This window comes from Eublepharis macularius, chromosome 4 (genome assembly GCF_028583425.1).
Source record: "Eublepharis macularius isolate TG4126 chromosome 4, MPM_Emac_v1.0, whole genome shotgun sequence".
Classification (NCBI taxonomy): Eukaryota; Metazoa; Chordata; class Lepidosauria; order Squamata; family Eublepharidae; genus Eublepharis; species Eublepharis macularius.
The window spans coordinates 125,843,757-125,864,692 of record NC_072793.1 but is presented as its reverse complement, the minus strand read 5'-3'; the positions used below and the strand labels follow the sequence as shown (position 1 = coordinate 125,864,692).

Sequence of the window (20,936 nt, the reverse complement as noted above, 5' to 3'; positions counted from 1 at the left end):
ACAAATGTGTGGTTCAGTATGGCCAGTTCAGATGAACTGAGATTAGTATAAATAAAAGGCGATGCTCCTGGCAATAGATCCAGCATGCTTCTCAAGCAGAACAGCTGGGGTAGGTGCAAGAGTCATTGTTTGGGAAGGGTCACTTGAACCCCATCTTTCATGAGTATAACAGTTCTTCCCCTAGCATCTTTACTTTTTCAGTGAATTTGGGATTATAATCTACAGTGATTATAATGGTTGACGTTGCCAACTGGTCCTCTAGCTGCCCCTTCAATACCCATTTAAGTTGCCACAAATACCAACAGTACTGTTTACCTCCATGCCATAAAAAAGTTTCAACTGCTTTTAACACATTTAGCATCTATTAAAGGGACAGGACATTTTCCTTTTGACAGCACTAATTATGAATAAGAACCAGGGGTGATGGTGTGTGTGTGTCCACATTAATTAATAGAATTTTGGATTTGAAGTGGGTACCATTTGATATGAACTCGGTATGAAAAAAAACCTCTGGAAAGTGGAGATTTTAAATCCAGCAACTGCTGAAGCTCATAAAAATGTAGTGAGTCTTGAGAGTGTTGCTCTAGGCAAAAAATATTTAAGCCTCAATGGGAGCAAGATAACAGTAGTTTAACAAGAATCTGTATTTCTGCTTCTCCATCATCAGTTAGTTGCTGGACCATTTCACTATGTATATTTCAAAGCTTGTTAGATACTGAATTGAAAACAATGGTCTTTTCTTCAAAAAGCAAAATAGAAGAGGCTAAAACACTTCTGACTGGAGGGGAAAGCTTTGCAAAAACCAGTCACCTCTGCCTCCCACTGCCTCTGAAAAGATTGGTAATATTGAACATACTTTGTGTTGTTCTCCAATACTGTCCCAAATTCCTTTAAATTGTATCTTGATTAGAGTAAAAAGATCCCTTACAGATACTGCTGAGAAAGCAAAGAGAGGCACAACACAGGGAAAATCGGTAAGCATGTGGTGGTCAATTTTTATTATAAATGTGGCATTGACAAGGATTAAACAACTGACATTTAGTAAATCTGATCCAGGTCTGACTTTGTAGTCCTTTAACCACTTGTAATATGAGAGGTGCCTGTTAGTAGCTCCTACAATACCTCCTTTGCAACCCCATAATGCTCCGCTGGGTTGGGTTTTCTTTTGTCTTTGCAGTAAAATCTTGGCATGAGAGAGAGGGGGAGAGAGAGTTAAATCTGTTCTGCAACTTTGGAAGCTGGATCTATTTGTAGTAAATTATTTGTAAAGAAGATATCAAAGCTGCAGGCTGTCCTCTTTCCTGCAGAATGGGAAAGATGTCAGTGTATACAAAGAGAAGACAACAACTGCTTAATTTGACTCATTACTGAATCAAATGCTATCTAGTTTGCCAATTGCTGGGGCCTGCTACCAGTTTCTCTTTCAAATGGGTGATGGCAGTAGCTCCTCAATGAGGGAAATGAATTGTTACATGCTGTGTGTGTGCGCGTTTTTCCAGTGGTTCTTCCTATTTTTGCTCTCATAAGAACAGGATGAAGTAATGTGGTGCTGCTTTTGTTTCTGTTGACCATTTATACAGAATTCTGGATTCCTAAAGTGCTTTATATAGTATTTCTGATTTAGCTGTTGCACTGACCTTGGCTGAATCCACACATCCTGGCATGTTCCCGGCGTTACGCTAAACTTCCGGAAGTTTGCACTAAACTTCTGGAAGTATAGCGTCTTTCTAGCGTTATTTCTGACTTATGGTGCCACATGTCAGAAATTGCGCTAGAAAGAGGCTATACTTCCAGAAGTTTAGCACAATGCTGGGACGTGTGGATTCAGCCCTTCTGAAGTAGGTCACTCATCCTTCATTTTAATTATGGAAGAACTGAAGCTCAGAACTTGTCCAAGGCACCCAGTTTCAGTCCATAGCTTCCTGACCAAGTTTCAGTTGTCTAACCACTGGATAGCCACCCCACCCCCTCCTGCATCCATTGCCCTTGGAGATAACTGATTGGATCCCACAGAGCATTTGTGTAGATGGAAGGATTTCCACAGTGGTGAAAAAAACCTCTAATAAAATAAATTTGATTGACAAAGAGGGAAGCCTGCAAACCATGAACAAAAGGCGCACAGCAGGGAAATGAATGCAAGCAAATGCCAATTCACACTTCAACAAGCACCTTCCTTGACTGCTCAAACATTTCAGTTAGATAATGAGCAAAAACAAACAATTTAGTATTGTCCCCTGAGCTAGGGAGAAGAGTTGAGGTGGAGAAAGGGAAGTCTTGGTGCTAATGGTTTGCCGTCTGAACTGTCAGTGTAACAATGGAGAATTTTGATGACTGAAATTCTCATTGAATGGCTAACTGCAAACAGCAAGCATGGATTTTTTTATTGCTGACTCAGGCCAGTTAGCTGTTTGTGGAGGCTCTTGGTGGTAATAAACTGATTTGCCCAGGGCAAGATTTTTGAGATGCTATCTTAGCTGCTGAGTTTGTTTTCTGTAGCATATCAGGAGCAAGGACTTGCTGATTTTGAGGGGGTACCCTTAAAAATAGTCTTGGACTTACCAAAAAAATGTTTCAACATTTTGGTGATCGGTATGGGACTGCTAAGATCCTTTTAATGAGAAGCAGATGGTTGATTGCTTGTTCTGTGGCTCCCAAGTACAGCTGTGCTTTAACTTCAAGAATTACAGTTCTGTTGCTCCAATGGCTTATAAGTCGTGCCTATATGATCCATAATGGAGATCTATATCATTTGTTTCTCTTTTTTTAAAGACAAAACATGACCCTTTATCTTGATTTGCAAATGTGCAAGTGGCATCCTGAGCTATTTGGTGCCTGTAAATCAAAAAGATTCCTTATAATTTTCTCTTCAAGCTTTTTGTTTAGATTCAAGTGGGTAGCCATGTTGGTGGGCAGTAGAAAAGCCAGGTTCAAGTCCAGTAGCACTTTAAAGACCAAATAAATGTCCAGGGTAGGAACTTTCAAGAGTCAAAGCTTACTTTGTCAGATATAAGGAGTGGGAATAGGTAGGAGTCCTTATACTCCAGGCAGAATGTGGGAGGGGTATTGCAAATAAGAATGTCAGGAAACTAGCTTTAATACATTTAGTAATTGGCTTGATAGAGAAGGGGTGAGAAGTGCAGTAAATTAGCACCTGTACTGTGAGAAAAATACTATATCTTGATTTAGGCTGGAGGCAGTGGGAGGGAGGGGTCCTTTGCTCCAAACTTTGCAAATAAACTCAATTTCAGCAATCTTGCATGGCAATTTCCCTTTGAAGTTCTTTGTTTAGGTCAGCAGTGTAAGCTCCTGGAAGATTAAAATGTTCTCACACTGATTTTTTAAAATATTGTGATTTTTGATGGCAGATCTATGCCCATTTATTCTTTTGTGTAGCAACTGACCTGTTTGTCCAATGTAGAGAGTAGCAGGGCATTGCTGACACCTGATGGCATATATAACATTGGAGGATGAATAAGTGAACGAATCTGAGATGTATAATAGTGTTGTTAGGTCCAGTAATGATATTGTTAGAGTAAACATAAGAACAGAGTTGGCATCTTGGTTTATTGAAATCCCTGGTACCAGAATCCATGTTCATATAGGGAAGTGTATTATTGAGAGTGAGGAGTTGTTTAAGGATAGGGGGCTGTCTTTGAGGCAAGAAAAGATTTGCCTCCCAATGCTGTTGTGAGAGAAGAGTATCATATCCAGCATAGATTGCAGGTCATTAATAATGTATTGAATTGGTTTGAGCTGGGAAGTATACATGACTACCAGTGGTATTCTGTTTGTTGTTTTGTTTGGGCCTATCTTGTACCTGTAGCGTTGTTGAACTGTTTTCTTACTATATCAAGTAGGTGTAATTCCAGAAATCTCTGTTGTCGATCACACAGGTGAAAATTTCTGTCAGAGGATTTGAAGCAGATGCAGCTGTAGCATATAACTTGGTTGTAGACAATGTGGGGCTGTCAACCCCCCACCCTGGGTGGGGGATCCCCTGTTCCCACCTCCTCCTCCGTGACCCCACTTACCTGGCCAGCGGGCCAAATCGGGCCTGCGGGGGGGGGGGCAGCGAGCCAGCCCTTTGGCGAGTGCAGAAGCATACGCTGGGCCACCCTTTGACTTGTGAGATGACATCACTTCCTGGAAGTGACGTCATCACGCACGCGCATGCGCGAGAAGAGACACCGAAGGGCATGGATGGTGAGTGCAAGGTTCCAAGTTCCCCCGCTGGGGGACTCAAGGGACCTGGCAACCCTAAAACAATGGGTTGTTTGATGTGTTTTGGATGGTTACTAAAGGTGTGTAGATAGGTTTGTCAATCAATAGGTTTCTAGTATAAGGTGGTTTTTATGCTTCCATCTTGTATTTGTACAGTGGTGTCTAGAAAACGTATTTTCTGTGTGGATTGATTCATGGTGAGGTGGAAGTTGCTGAAGGCCTGATGAAATTTCTCAAGTTCCTCTTTCGTATGCGGCCAAATGATAAAAGTGTCATCAAAGAACCTCAAGAACAAGAGAGGTGTTAATGGTAGGGAGCTGAGGAAGCGCTGCTCCAAGTCAGCCATGAAAATGTTGGCATATAACAACAACATTCGATTTATATACCACCCTTCAGGACAACTTAATGCCCACTCAGAGTGGTTTACATCCCTACAATAAACACTGTGAGGTGGGTGGGGCTGAGAGAACTCCAGAGAGCCGTGACTCTCTGACTTATGGTACCATACAGGTGACTATGGCTGTGCCATTGATCTGAAGGAATAAATCATTACCAAATCTGAAGTAGTTGCAGACGAGGACAAGCTTGGTAGCAAGGTCAGAGGTCTTGTTATTGGAAAAATTACACTATTTTGGCCACCATGGATGTTGAATATACCAATACCCCCCGGCAAGGGTTGACTACAAGCCATTAGGAATACCAGCTTATTTTCTTGATAAATTCTAGTGCTTAAAATGTGGCTTGTACATTATTTTGCACTTAAAATGTGCCTTGTACATTATCTTTGCATTCTCAAACACAGTGTTGAGTAAAAATAATGATAGAATTTGAAATGTAAGCATACATCTCCCCCCTCTTAAGGTTCCCTCTGTTAGTGAAAGTCAAAGTATATCTGAGTTATACCTGAGGTCAGATAGTATGTTAAATTATGCAAAGTGCAAGGCCATTGTTTCAATGGCTTCCATTCTCATTGTGATGCTTTTTCTCCTGAGGAACTTGCAGCCGTCACAATAGCATCATGTGAACATAACACTGTTTATGCTGGTCATCTCAGCTGGCCTTGAAAGGATCTTTGGAAGATGAATGTACTTCAGTAGTACAGGGTTGTGCACGGAAAGGCTTAAGGACCTATATGAATGTATGATGGTGATTTATACACGTATTAGTCCATAGAGCACTATATTTTCAACTTGGATTAGCAGTAGCTCTCTAGCGATTTAGAAGAAATACTTGCCAGCTGCGCTTCTTAAGATGTTACACATACAAAGCCTATGTTTTGTCATTGAATTATGATTCTCCCTCCAAACTGCTGAATGTATGGATTCCTCTTAGCACAGCAGCCTGTAGGATTTAAACCCTCATCCTGTGTAGTTCATCCTAAGCAAGAATGGCTTAAGACACTGAACCACACTTTCCAGAGCAAAGCTATAGTTAAAGACTGGACTATGGTTACCAGCCCCCTCGATGGTGTGGGGGATCTAGGGTTACCAGCCTCCAGGTAGTGGCTGGAGATCTCCTGGAATTACAACTGGTCTCCAGGCCACAGAGATCAATTCACCTGGAGAAAATGGCTGCTCTGAAGGGTGAACTCTATGGAATTATGCCATGCCAAGGCCTTTTCCCTCCCCAAACCTCACTTTCTCCAGGTTTCACCCCCCAGATCTCCAGGAATTTCCCAACTTAGAGCTGGCAACCCTAGGGGGATCCCCCACTCCCAGTCTCTGCCCTCCCCACCTCTCACCTTACTGGTGGGATGGAGAGAGGCACAGAAATGGGGCTGGAAACTCTGGAACGTGCAGCACACTCTGGAACACTCCCACATCACGCTGGGAATGACATCATTCCTGGAGTGACATGGAAACGTTGGGTTGAATGGGGGCTGATTCAGTAAAAATTGGCTCCAAACACTAAATGCAACTAGCAAGCGTGGAAAAAGAGATGTGGGGGTATGTACTTACTTATAAATAACTATCCTGCTTTGTGTGTGTTTGGTATGGGGGGAGGGAGAGAATTCATGTAAGAAATGAATCCTAAATTTAATTGTGTCAATTTGGTTTTTAAACTGATGTTTTTTCAAAGGCTGGTACTCCAGTCTTTTTCTGTCTCCTCTTTTTTTTTGCTCCACACTAACTGAAACTGCAGTAAGAAGAGGTGACTTTGACAATAAAGGCACCTAAGAATAGGAAACTAAATTCAGGGATGATGATTTAGTGCACCATTGGGTATCCTGATGTATTATTCCATTTCCAGAGTCCAAGAGTTTCATCACAAGTACTATGACATGCTTAAAACTTATGGGGTTGGTGTTCTTTCACCCTTAAGGGGTTATCTCTTGAAAAATAAATCAAATGGTGTAGTCTTCTCCTGGAAAGGGATGACAGATCTGGAGAGCTGGTATTGGTTTTACTCTTACAGAAAACTTCCATATCCAGTGTTAGACATGAGGCTTAGTACAGCACCACTGTCTGCCGCATTATCATCATCAGTCACAAGCTGCACTTCTAGCTGCTTGTTTTATATAATTTTGAATTGTTGTTTGAGCTCTCCGGCTGATGAAGTCTCAGAAACTCCAGTCTAAAGGGAGAGTGGTGGAAAAAGTCCCTTAATAATGGGTTTCCTACTCTTTCCCATGTCTCTACTATTGCATGCATCTGAGGCAAGGAAGGGACTCACTGCAGCTTCTGATTCTCTCACATTTAGGGATAAATCTGCAAGTCGCTTGTCATAAGCTGCTGCACACATTGCCCTTTCCAGAAGAATGCTGCTGAAAATGGCACTTTCCCGCCATCACCCTGCTATAATCTGTAGCGGCTTATGTTGCATTGCAGATAGCTTTGATTCTGCCAGAACACAGAACGGCTATGGCTACTTGCTTGCTACATGATGGCACCAATCAGGCCCTGACAAATCTTCTTTGGCTGTAGAAGCCAGGCTCATTTTTTTGTTTTTTAATGACTATATTTTATAATTATTGCTGCCACAAAACCTAATTCTAAGCTGTACAGTTTCTTCTAATTTTATTTAAGCTATAACAGTTTTATAGATACAGATGGGATAATCCTGGTTGCAATCACCCTCATAAAGAACTATGCTGTAACCCTAACCTAACTTCTTCCCCTGTTTCTCATCATTTCATTATTGCTTTTTAAAAAAAAGGTAGAAGGTAAAGGTAGTCCCCTGTGCAAGCACCGAGTTATTACTGACCCCTGGGGGACAATGCATCACGACGGGGTGGTTTGCCATTGCCTTCCCCAGTCATCTACACTTTCCCCCCAGGAAACTGAGTACTCATTTTACCGACCTCGGAAGGATGGCAGGCTGAGTCAACCTTGAGCCGGTTATCTGAACCTGGCTTCCTCCAGGATCGAACTCAGGTCATGAGCAGAGTTTGGACTGCAGTACTGCAGCTTACCACTCTGCACCACAGGGCTCTGTTAATAATTGCTTTAAAAAGCTTCTTTTAATTGAATATTGGAACCTATACAGAAAGTAGCTGGCTAAGAAATGAATGCATCCACCACCACTGAACAGTGTAAAGTTAACATATAAACAAGCAATAAGAACTTCATGTACATATATTTTTATGTCATACTACAAAACAAATTCTGATGGGAAATGATGAATAAGCTACAAAGGCACTGCAATAAAACCCTTTGCTGAAATTAGTAGCAGCCCTAATTAAATTTCTGGATGTCATGACATCCTGGTAAATGGCATTTGTTAAGCCCTGCTGTCAACATTGTTGTAGATGTGGTCATCACAGGGACCTAGTTTTCACCACCAACTCTGTGACAGCAGTATTTTGTGCACTAAATGTAAAGAAATAAGAGATTGTATGAGCAGGAATTCAGGAAAAGTTAGGACAAATGACGAATATTTCTGTGTTAATGTTCTCTATCTATTTTTCTTGTAGATGATGGCCCTTATTCAAAAGGGAGCAAAGACTCGGGAGGGCTGGACACAGCATTAGTTTCAAGAAGGCAGAGTATTCCAGGTAATTGCAAGAATACGTTCTTTTTCACATGTATTTAATATTTCAGTTGTTCTGAGCACATCACCGGTTTGAATAATTTCTTCTTTTACCATACTATTATGGACACCAGCAGGGCTGGATTTGGGGCAACCTGGGCAAAGGGCTTCTCTCTCCCCTCTGCCTACCACCAGTCCCCCAATTACCAATCCCCCTAACCCTTCCCCTACCTGCTCAAAAGCCCTCCCAACAACAGTGCTCACAGCTGCCTGCATCGTACACATGCCCTTTCTCCAATGATGTTGAGTGGTGTGTGCAGGTGTGAGTGCTGCTCTTGTGACTGTCAGAAGCACTGCCGCTCTGCAACAAGCACCCTTCCTGATGCCACTTTGCAGCATGTGCATCTGGGAACATGGGTGAGGGATGGTGGGGGAGCAGTGACTGTGGGCCCTGCTAGAAGCAGTTTTGGGAAACACATTGTCACCAAGATCCTCTCAAGGTATTTTGCTGCCACTTCCTGTGCCTCTGCTAGGAAAGTCCAGGCAAGCTTCAGAGAGTCCAGCAACTCCAGTAGACTACAACTTGGACTCAGGTGGCAGTGGCACCTATCTGGGAGGCTATGGACACTGGCTGAACCTTCATTTTCTGTGCCACTGGCTAGGTTCAGGAGAGCTCCGGAAGTACTCTAGAGCCCACCGCAGATCCAGGTGACAGGTATGGTTCCAGGAAGTGACAGTGCGTAGAAACTATAGTCATCACTTCCTCTGATCATCTAGGAGCAGGACAAACCAAAGTGGCATGTAAGCATCCTTGGTGGGTTATCATTAGAGATGGGCACGAACAGGGGAAAAAACGAACACCATGTTTGTTGTTCATTGCCATCCACGAACAGGGATTCACGAACATTGATGGACATGATATGTTCACGAACATGTTCATAGTTGGAGGTATGTGGGAGCCAGAATGGCCCCCTTGGGCTTAGCTGAACTTGAGCCAGGGAAAGGAGAGTCCATGGGTCTCCCCCTTTCATGTCATTCTCTCTTCACAGAGGCAAAAACTGGACTGTCTGCTGGAAGCTACTTTGAGGGGTTACAAACTGACCTTCTCAATGTCCAATACCCACCAAATTTGCAGGGGACATAGTCCTCACTGTCCTCTGAAGACCAAGTTTCAGAGAGATTGGACCATGGGAAAGTCATGATCCATGGGTCCCTCCCTTTCCTGTCATTTTATTTTCACAGTGGAAAAAACTGGACTGTCTGCTGGAAGCTACTTTGAGGGGTTACAAGCCAGAAGGAAAGCCAGAAGGAGTTCAGACAGTCCATGCCTATGTTGCCAGGGGAATTGATTGAAAGGCAACAGACTCTCTGGTTTTACAAATGGCTGATGAATGCCACAAAGAGGGCTTGGAATGAACACATGTTCGCCAGGAACGGAGCCTCACGAACAGCTTGCTTGCGGACAGCGGATTGGGCTGTTCGTGGCTTTTTTTTTGTTCGTATTGCTGTTCGTGCCCATCTCTGGTTATCATGGCATTCTAAACCACTAGTCAGTTCCCTTGTATTGAGTCTGTAAGGACAGTATCATTTGGATCAGGCCACAGATATACTCAATCTAGATCCAGCCTCTCTCTCCAAAAGTACCGGTCAGATCACATGAACAATTTGCCTTATACTGGGTGGGATCCAGCCAGCTTTTTCATTCAATGTTGTCCAGTTCTCTTCCTTATTTCAGCTCCTGTCCTACATGGTTTTTGTTCTTACAAGTGCCATGGTATTGAGTCCAATACCACCTAAAGACCAGCTAGATTTCCAAGGAATAAGCTTTTGAGAGTCAAAGCTCCCTTCATCAGATAAAAGGAGTGTGAAAAGGCAGGAGTCTTTACAATCCAGGCAGAGGGGTGGAAGGTAAATTAGAGTTTCAGGAAACTAGCTATAATACATGTTGTAGTTAGCTTGATAGGACAGGGGTGCGAAGTACAGAAAATTAGCATCTGTAGTGCAAGAAAAATTGAACGTCTGAAGTTCATTGTTTCAAATTTGCACATAAACTCAATATCAGCAATCTCGTGTTATAACTTTTCTTTGAAGTCTCTTTGCTTGAGAACTGCTACTCGTGTTCCAGCGATGGAATGGCAGATTGAAATGTTCTCCCACTTTTTATGTCCATTCTTTTATGAAGGGGCTGACCTGTTTGTCCAATATAGACAGTTGAAGGCCATTGCTGATACTTGATAGCATATATAATGTTGGAAGATGAACAAGTGAATGAGCCTGAGATGGTATAGCTGGTGTTGTTAGGGCCAATGATTGTGTTGTTGGAGACCTTTGTTTTCCATCAAGCATTTGCGTAGTTTAGGTTCCTGAGTGTGTTACTCTGATTTGTGTGTGTGTGTGTGTGTGTGTGTGTGTGTGTGTTTATGTTTTTAAAGCGATTCTTTGTAAAAGTTTTGGGGTTAACTCAATTGCTGAAAGCTAGCTTGAAAAAACGGCACATAAATAATTTAAATAAAATAAATGTAAATGTTGATTCAAACATTCTGAGAGGATTCTAAACAGATTTTCTTTTTGAGCCTCTCCCACGATGGATTTGTGCTTGGGTAATTTTGTGAAGCAATTTTTAGAAACCAATTGTTAACTCCCACTGAAAAAGCGAATAACCTTTTTACTGTGACACTATCAATGTTGATTTGTCACTTCTTACAGATTTCCTCTTGAAAAATTCAAAGATCATGCCAGATGGCATTCCATTTTAAAGCAGCAGGGGATGGTGAGAAGATTGCTAGCGCTCACAGAGATTCTAGACCAATAAACTGAAAGCATAAGTTACTGTTCTGGGCCATTAATTAAAGTAGTTTGATATTTTAATGAGAGCATTAGGAAACTAGAAGATGTTGTAGCTGTGTTAAACAGGCATAAAGTAAAGAATGAATGCCTTCCAAACCAGCTTTTTGATCAACACGTTATTCCCCACTCCTATTCAAGTGCATAGACTGTTTTACAAGATCTGCTTTGTCAATTAGAGTCTAAAGAATGCAACCAATACACGTATCCTTTGCTATCATGGCATCTGTGTTAACACCACACAGCATTAAAACCAGCAGTCAGAACATTCTGACTTAGAATGTTTTGATAAATCAAAGCATTCTAGGCCCAACATTCTGACTGCTGGTTTTAATGCTGTGTGGTGTTAACACAGATTTCTTTAGGCAAAACGAGAAGCATTGAAAATTATCATGGGACTTAGAATTAAAAATTATGTTAAAGTGCAGTTACTTGTAACCTTCTGTGTGTGTGTGTGTGTGTGTGTGGTTCTAGCCATGAGGAAAGTGAGAATTACCTGTGGAAGGCCACAGTAATTTGTTTTCAGGGTGTAACTGGAGGGCACATGATATAGGCCATTTCCACACTACTTACCTTCATCCGGAACGCTGTGGAATGTCGTGAAAAAAACGTGGAAGATAGCGTCGTCTTGCACAAGTTTTGTGTGACATCGCACAAAACTCATGTGAGAAGACGCTATCTTCCGCGTTCTTTTCTCGACATTCCGCAGCGTTCCAGATGAAGGTAAGTAGTGTGGAAAGGGCCATAGTTTGTATAGTGGTTAGAGTGTTGAGTTAGAATCTGGGATACCCAGGCTCATATCCCTTCTCTGTCATGAAGCTCACTGAGTGACCTTGGGCCAGTCGCTGTCTCATTTAGCCTAACCTATCTAACAAAATAAAATGGAAGAAAGAAGAACAACATATGCTGCCCTGAGCAACTTGGATAAAATGTGTGAAGTAAATAAACAGCATCCTTGTGGAAGCTTAGCAAGTTAGGGTCTGGTTGATGGCTGGATGAGAGATCTCCTTGGAATCCTATCAGTGCTACCTTGAGTTTTGTGATGGATAGAAGGAGGGGATATAACACCCCCAAATCACAGTGATGGCCGAGGGCCACAGTATGCCTGACTGGAGCAAGCACAAGGTTGGCAGTTCCTCTCCCCTGCTGCTGGCTCCTGCGGCTCTTCTTTGTTCCAGCACTGGACGCTGGAAGCTGAATGCTGTTCCAGGACACTGGAACCTGAAGGCTGGGCATAGAGCAGAACCACAAGTGACAAAAGGCACAGATTGGACACTTGTCAGCTTCCCTCAAGTTTTGATGGGAAATGTAGGCAACTTGGCGGAATGTTGGACAAGTGACAGTTGAAAAGTCCATTGGACAGCAGTCAGAGAGCGAAGCTGCGAGACCAGGATGCCTACATTTCCCATCAAAACTTGAGGGAAGCTGACAAGTGTCCAATCTGTGCCTTTTGTCACTTGTGGTTCTGCTCTGAGACTGCGGAAGGAAGAGCTTTCCTCCTAGAGGAAACTCAGGCTGGCTAGAAAGGTCTGGCAGTGGGGAGAGTGGAACCTCTTGCATGTAGCAGCCCGCATAGGAGCACAACTATGTGATGGGCAAGGGAACCAGGGGGGGTGATACTTCAGCAGCCAGGGCCTCATATCACACCAAGGAGGAGGGCTAAGGCTCCCAGGCTTCAGGGAGAACAGCCAGAAGGAGAAGAAGGAGGGCCAGAGTGCATCAGAACTAGAATTGCTAACCTCCTGAATGACAACTGATCTCCAGACTAGAGATCAGTTTCCCTGGAGAAAATGGCAACTTTGGAGTAGAGAGTAGAGTCTGTGGCATCACATCTCTGCTGAGATCCTTCCCCAGACTTGGCCCTTTCCAAGCTCTGCCCCTAAACTCTCCAGGAATTTCCCAGGTCAGATTAGGCATTCCTTTACTTTGCTTTTCCACTTAATTCTAAGGAAACTGTTGGTGATTTTCTGGAGCCATTTCAGTCTGGCTTCAGGCCAGGGTTTGGAATTACTTTGGTCGCCTTGGCTAATGACTTCCACTGAGAACTAGACAGGGAGAATGTGATAGTAACTTGTACATGATACCCAACTCTGCCTTTCTCTTCCACCTAATTCCAGGGATGCTGCTGATACTTTGAATTGGCACTTGCAGTAAGTAATGGTCTGATTGAGGGCGAACAAGCTCACACTGAATACTGACAAGACAGAGGGTCTGTGGTTTAGTAGAAAGGCAGACTAGGAACTGAGATCTGTCCTGTCTTGGATGGGATTATACCTCCCTTGAAAAGGCAGGTTTGCAGCTTGGGAGTGCTGCTGTACACAGCAGTCGCCTTAGAAAGCAAGGTGGCTGTGGTGGTTCATAGTGCTTTTGCCCAGCTTTTCCCCAGCTTCAGTTAGCTGTGTCTGGTGCTGGATCAGTCAGATTTTGAGGAGCTCCTGCGCTCCGCAGCGCCTCAAAATGGGCCCAATCCGCAGCAAAACGGGCCCATTTTTGGGCGCTGTGGAGCACAGGAGCACCCCTGTGCTCCACAGAGCCTCAAAATGGGCCCGTTTTGGTGCGGATCGGGCCCATTTTGAGCCGCTGCGGAACCTGGGCATGCTCCCAGGGGCTGCACAATGATGTCCCTCCCAAAGTGATGTCATCGTGCTTGTGGGGGCACGCACGCTTTGCATGCATGCACACACCCCTCTCCCCCAAGGTAAGTGCCAGGCCTCTATCCCCCGATGGGAGGTTGAGGGGGCCTGGCAACCCTACTTGGAAGGGGGACTCTACTGCATTATACCCTGCTGAAGTCCCTCCCCTCCCCAAACCCTGCCGTCTACAGGCTCCACCCCCAAAATCTTCAGGATTTTCCCAACCAGAAGCTGGCAACCCTAGTTACAATGTATGTGATTCATCAATCAAAAATGAAGGAACAATAATAGTGAAGAGCTATTGAAATGTATTAACTCCGTATCTTTTCAACTTGGAGCATTGTCAAACATTTTCAGCTGAATGATAAAGAACATTTTTTCCTCAATCACATCACAGGTAATAGTTATTCAGAGTTGTTTTAATTTGTTCTTATGAGAATTGTTTTTAAGATTCATTCGTTTTCCTAGTTTTCCTGTTTTTCCCGTTCATCATACTCTCTGACTTTGGTGGGAGGGGATTTACCAAAGGTAGTTTCCTTTCATGCTACCTCCTTTTCATCATAAGCATTAATGCCTGTTATTTTTCAGCCAGGCTGACTGTTGATTTGACTTCACAGGCCTTCTGGAGAGTTTAACTTTGCCTGGTTACCTGACCTTTCCCCAATGTTTTGTTTCTCAGAGGAATTCAGAGGAGTCACAATTGTGGAGCTGATCAAAAAAGAAGGAAGCACCCTTGGATTAACGATATCTGGTGGTACAGATAAAGATGGGAAGCCGAGAGTCTCCAATCTGAGACCAGGAGGGCTGGCAGCAAGGTGAGACAACCTCAGTGGAAAGCATAATATTCCAGAAAAGGGAGTAGCAAAGGATAAGCAGGGGCTGGCAGGGTTTCCCCGTAATTTTTTTAGTCCTTAAGTTGTGTCAGATAGTTGATATAGAGCTTGCCAAGTTGTAAAAGAATTGCTGAAGACGCATGGCCTTGACATTCCATTCTGGTCTAACTGCCATGATCAAAGCAGTGGCTGCGAAATTACATTTTTTGGAACATTATTCCTAGGATGGTTTTTGAACACTTCTATCAGCCTTGTGAGCTAAGACAGATTTACATGCTGTGATCTAACAAGTATACATTTAAAAACCCTGTTTTCTTCTTTTCCTATTCCCACCTCACTTTCCTATTTTTTTTACTTGCATATGAAGTTCATACTATTCAGTGGGTAGGCTGAAGCACGCATAAGAGATTTTCAAGGCTATGCTTTGGGCATGTAAGACTTTAACACATTGGAAATTTCCTTTTCTGCTGTAAAGCGTTCCACACGCTCCTGATGAAGGATTCCGATATCTGCCACAGATAGCCGGCCTCAGATTGAGCGTGGGTTGGAGCTTTGCTTCGCGGCTGGGCTTCACCGTTCACTTGCTGAGGGAAGTCCTGGAAAGAATTGTTATAACTATTCCAAGAAGATTGTTGGGAATTGTGTGTGTCTACTGCAACTTGCCCTGTATGATTATGTAAAAGATTATTGTATTGTTGATGTGTGTGCCTGAAAATTGCATCAAGAGGTTGTTATTTACTTATTTGAATACAATGATGAAATTTTGTAGCCTTTGCACTCTGAATACAGTTTTGTAATTTTGTAAATTAGTATTGTATTCCCTGTGGATTTTTTCCTCTTTTATTTGCTGTTTCGCAAGGGAATAGCCATTTTGTTCTCCCATGATCAAAGCAATGGCTGCGAAACTACATTTTTTGGAACATTATTCCTAGGATGGTTTTTGAACACTTCTATCAGCCTTGTGAGCTAAGACAGATTTACATGCTGTGATCTAACAAGTATACATTTAAAAACCCTGTTTTCTTCCTTTCCTATTCCCACCTCACTTTCCTATCTTTTTTACTTGCATATGAAGTTCATACTATTCAGTGGGTAGGCTGAAGCATGTGGAATGAAAGGTGATACTGAAGGTAGAATGTGATCTACATCCACAGGGTAGAGCCACATTAAATAATGGTACTTTTTTACTATTACAGATATGTAGTTAGCCAGAAAGGATCTACGCACGAATATGAAATGGGCTCTGGAGAAAAATTAACAGAGATTTTTGGTTTGTATGTTACAGGAGCGATCAGCTAAATGTAGGCGATTACATCAAGTCAGTGAATGGGATTAATCTGACCAAACTGCGGCATGATGAAATCATAAGCCTGTTGAAGAACGTGGGAGAAAGGGTGGTACTGGAGGTAGAATATGAGCTGCCCCCAGCTGGTTAGTTCTTCCATTTTTAATACTTCTTTTTGTCACAATTCAGTAATGCTTCAAGAAGTAGATGGATTCCCATTCCCCTGAATATGTGAAACTGACTTTTATTGATTATTCTCAGGTCTTAACTGGCAGTGGCTTTCCAACGACTCAGGCACGAGGTTTTTCCAACCATATTTTTCTATTAATTAAAGATGTCTGCAGTTGAATCTGGGATATTTGCATGCTAAACATGAACTCTGCTGCTGAGCTGTAGCCACTATCTCTCACCTGTTTGCTTGATCTTTTTCACTTTTCCAGAGGGAAAGCATGGTATTCTGTGTGGGGATGTGCAATTCGGGTTCGGTATTTAGTAAAAATTACCGAATTTTATCTGATTCAGTAAAATTTGGTATTGCTGAACTTAAATCTATATTACTGAATGAATGCGGTAATACTGAATTTAAGTTTACCAAATTTATTTGGTAAACTTCAGTAAGTGTGGTAGCAAAGAAACACTGCTTCCCGTCTTTTTTACCAGATGGGAGGGCAGAGAAAGGAGGGGGAGTGAATCGGAGGTGGAAGGGTGAAGGGAGGGGGGAGTGTGAGCGGCCAATCCTTGCAGCAGCTCTCCTTCTCTGGCCAATGGGATTCTCAAGAAGGAGCATCCCTTTTTAAAACTGCTGCAAGGAGTAAAATTAGGAGGCTCAAATGGAGGTCAGCCTCCATTTTGCTCTGGACTGGAGATTAAGAGACAATGCTTGCTTGCTGTTGCTGGCTGTTGGCTTTCTCTTCTGGCCTGCTTTGGACTGCAACTGGATCCTGCTGCCCAGTGAGTGGAATGGATTCCTGGCTGCTGCCTGGTTTGAGAATCATAATAGACTCACTTTTTTCCCTTTCTTTGGGGGGAGGGGTTGGCCTGGTGTCTGGGAGGGATGGGGTAAGGATAAGGGGGAAAGTTTTTGTTTTTTTAGTTTGCATTTTAAAATTGCTTTTTTACTTTGTCCGGGGGGGGCTTTGATTGGGATTTTCTGTAGGGGGGTGGGCTTTGATTTCTGGCTTTTGACGTTAGTTATATTTACTCTTCGTTTTACTGCTTGTTCTTCTGGTGGGGTTGTTTTACCCTGTTGTTGGTTTTTTGTTTGGGGTTTTATAATTCCTGTTGATTTTATTAAATTCACTTGTTCTTCTGGGGGTGATGTTTTCCCCGGTTATTGAGATTTCTCTACAAAAGTTTGGTTGGTGTTTTTTTGCTGGGTTCTGTTTTCTGTTGGCATAGAAGTTTGGTTTTGTTAGGTGTTCAGTTGTTGGTTGTTCTTCTTCGGGTGGGGGGTGCGTTTGTTGGGGTGCTTGATTCAGTTTGTTAACCTAACCTAGTGGTGTTTAGGTGTACTTTTTTGGGTATCCCTAGAGAGTCCTGAAGTGTGAACTTTTAAAAAGTTTTTTTTAAGATAGGCTAGTTGTAGGTTTTCTCCATAGTGAACAATGGAGATTGGAGGTGTCTGGGGGCACCTTTTGGGGGGGGCATAAAATGAAACTTGGGGGTCGTTAGAGGACTGATAGGAGTAGGTGTGCTGCAAATTTGGTGGATTTTATTTTATTTATTTCAAATTTGTATTCCGCCTTCCCCGCAAGCAGGCTCAGGGTGGACACCAACATATTAAAAATACAATAAAAAATTCATATTAATTAAAAACAACACATTTAAAACAAGATGGTGGAAAGCCTTCACAGGGAGGGTTTTATACACCCCCCCTTTTTTTTGTTTACAAAATACCACCCCAGCGCCCTGGATAGTCCCCATAGTATTCCGCATAAAGAATAATGGAGATTGGAGGAGGCTGGGGCGTCTTCTTTGGGGGGGCATCCAATGAACCCCCAAGGTCCAATCTTTATGAAACTTGGGGAGTAATTAGGGGACAGTTAGGAGTAGGTCTTCTGAAAATTTGGTGAAATTTGGTCCAAAAATGACACACACACCCCGGCCACCAGATAGTCACGAATTGAGTTTCCCATAGGAAACAATGGCCTTTTACTGAATTTGCTCTCTTTTCCCAAACCGAACTGGAGAATGAATTTGGTACTCCCTGAATTCTGAATCCGCCCCCCAATTTGTATTACCAAAGTGAATCAACCAAATTCTTTTCCTGTGCACACCCCTAATTCGATGTACGATTGTATGACACTTTGTTACAGGATAACTCTTTGAGGGAGCTACTTTTCCCAACATGCTGGGTACCTTCTCTTATGTGCTGCCTTGCAAGAGGTTGATTGGATCTCTCTTGCCTTACAATAATTCAGCAGCAAATCTCTGATTGGCCATCCAGTGCCTCATCAATTGCCCTCCTCTTTTTGGCAGTGTGTCCTGTTGTGAGAAAACATAGCTTATAATCTCAAATGCACTCTTTCAGTCCCTTTGCATCTTGCTTTAATTATGCACCATCTTAAATAGGGTTCAGTAACCATTATTCAACCTCTAGATTAGCACCCAATGTCATGATGTCCATCGGTGTCAAGGTGCCCACTGATACCTTTCCTGGTATCCACCAAGTGTTTTTAGAAAGTGGGTGGGGCCAGGTGGAACTTTTGCCCAGCTGTGCTTCTGATTGGCCACTGGATAATTGTTTGACCAAGCAGATTTTTTTAAAAATGTTGCCTCCGTAGCAGCTGTCACCAGAGCAGAAGAATCTTAACTGTGTAACGGAAGGTAAGCTGCGGTAGCCATCGTATGGCTGCATCCCACCATGCTGTGTCAGAATTCCAAAGGTGCCTGCAGGCTTAAAAGGGCTGGGGACACCTGCTCTAGCTTTTCTGTGTGTGGTAATGTAATGTATGTTTTGTGCCATCTCAGCCTTCTAGATGCTACCGTAGTTTGAGGATCTGGGAATGAATGCTTTTGTGTTATGTGAAATTCTTTTGCTTTCACCCCTACTGAATCTTGTTTGTTATAAATGTTTGACAGTTCTTGAGATTCTGTAAGCGCTGGCAAGTGGAGCAAGTAAATTGTTACTATTTGCACCTTGTGATATAAAGGATGTTATTGTCTATGGATATTTCAGCAGAAGGACTGATAAGATTCTCAGTTGTTTGGAAATTGTGAACACTCTTCTTAATCCACAGGCTGAAGCATGAATTCATGCTTTTCAAGTATTGTGCTAGAAGCTGACAACCTGCCTGAACTTCTCACGTTCAGATGGAGTTTTGTTTTTCTAACCAAAGCTGTGAAGTATGTTTTCGTCACTTCTTAAAATATCCAAAAGAGTGAATTTAATTTGTATGATGAAAGATTGTAAAGAGCTGCTAAAGAAAATAGAGTGTTTGTGTGGCGCACTGTACTATAAATGAATGCAAAGTGTTCATGTTCTTCTGTTACGTGAAGAAGGCAGTCTTACAGAAGGGCAGCAGATGAAAACTTGAGACAGTGTAATATAGTTGCAGATAAGTAACAAACTCGGGTGTGTACATGAACACTTGAAACTGCCTTACATCAGCTCAGACCATTCATCTGCCAAGGTCAATACAGTCTACTCTGACCAGCAGCAGCTTTTCAGGATCTCAGACAGAGGCCTTCCACATCGTCTACTACCTAATCCTTTCAACTGGAGATGCTGGAGATGGAATCTGGGAGCCCAATCTACAAGTGAAAGTTGCCACAGTCTGTCATGTGGTTGCTGGTGCCATTTTAAAAGCATTGGTAGTTCTTTTAAAATTGCCACAAGGCCCCGATCCACAGTCTGTGTACAGTGTGGCGAGTGACCCCAGGAGCTTTTCTTCACACACCTTTTCAGGTGCCAAAACAGCCCCCCTTCACTGGTGTTTCAGCACCTGAAAAGGTGTAGGAGAGAGAATAAGTGTTCCTGGTGCTGCCATGTATGCTCCACACATCAGGGGCTCACTGCTATTTTAAAAGAACTACAATGCTTCTAAAATGGCATCAGTGGCCGCAGGATGGATCTGTAGCTGCTGTCACTTGTAGTTCGGTTGTGGGATCTTCTGCATGCAAAAGAAATTATCTGCCCTGAGCCTCAGCCCTTCCCCTAAACAATGGTTTGTCTGCTTCATGCCTTTTTTCTTGCCTCCTTTCCCTCTACCAGGAGAAAAGACATTTTCCCTCTACGATCTATGGCTAAGTCCTATGGAGTAGTGATTTTTAACAAACTGTTGTTCATGAATTCAGTTGTTACAGCGTATCACAATGAGTACTGTCTGTAGTTAGCAAACCAGCTATAGACCCTAGTTTAAAACCCCTGTTTAGTACCACCTGGCAAACTCTGGTTTGTTGGACTGTCTACATTCAGAGGTCATAAATAACTGGCATTCGATTAAACTGTGTTTTATCATGACACTTGAATGTAGCCTTGATCTTCATACATCTTACTTTGCTTCCTTGAAGTACCAAATTAAGAATGAAATGACTTTCATTTCCTTTAGGATTGTGTTAAAATACTTAAAAACGATCTTAATTGAAATGTATGCAAAACTGTTCCAGCAGTGAGGATATGAATGTATCCTTCTGAGGTCAGAAAAGACCAAAGATTTGAGAATTTGTTAGACAACTGTTTCTGAAAGCTGGAGTCTGCTTTGAAGTTTGTAGTGAAGCGGAAATGGTGGTTCTTAGTATGAGTGTCCTCAATCTGTCTTAATACAGTCTAGAATATTAATTCTGCTCTATTTTAAAGCAGTTATCTAATAAATTTATAGGTTTAAGACAACTGTGTACATCTAATTCAAAATCCTTTCACATTGCAAATCTGCATGAATAATTAAGGCAACTTTTATATGAAGTCCACAATTAGAAAGGAAGAAAAATGACAGTTCAGAGAGTTAATTCACCCCCTTTCCCCTCTCATCTACAGCTCCAGAGACCAGTGCTGGCATTATTCCAAAGACCATTGAAGTGACTCTGTACAAAGAAGGCAACAGTTTTGGATTTGTGCTACGAGGTCAGTGTTCTTTCATGGTTACTCATGGTGATGGTAACCATGTTGATAGGTAAGCTTTTGAAAGTAAGGAAAGGAAGTAATGATGGGCA

The 20,936-nt window shown here is 42.6% G+C and overlaps 1 protein-coding gene across 1 annotated transcript in view; it reads left to right on the top strand.

The window, feature by feature from the left end:
• The window catches only part of GRIP2 (glutamate receptor interacting protein 2), a 150,405-nt gene that overhangs the window by 27,714 nt on the left and 101,755 nt on the right, over positions 1–20,936 (top strand). The window contains exons 4-7 of the mRNA XM_054976398.1: positions 8,135–8,215; positions 14,347–14,482; positions 15,786–15,931; positions 20,761–20,847. Of these exons, the coding sequence (XP_054832373.1) occupies positions 8,135–8,215; positions 14,347–14,482; positions 15,786–15,931; positions 20,761–20,847 (450 nt within the window). The remainder of the gene's footprint in view (positions 1–8,134; positions 8,216–14,346; positions 14,483–15,785; positions 15,932–20,760; positions 20,848–20,936) is intronic.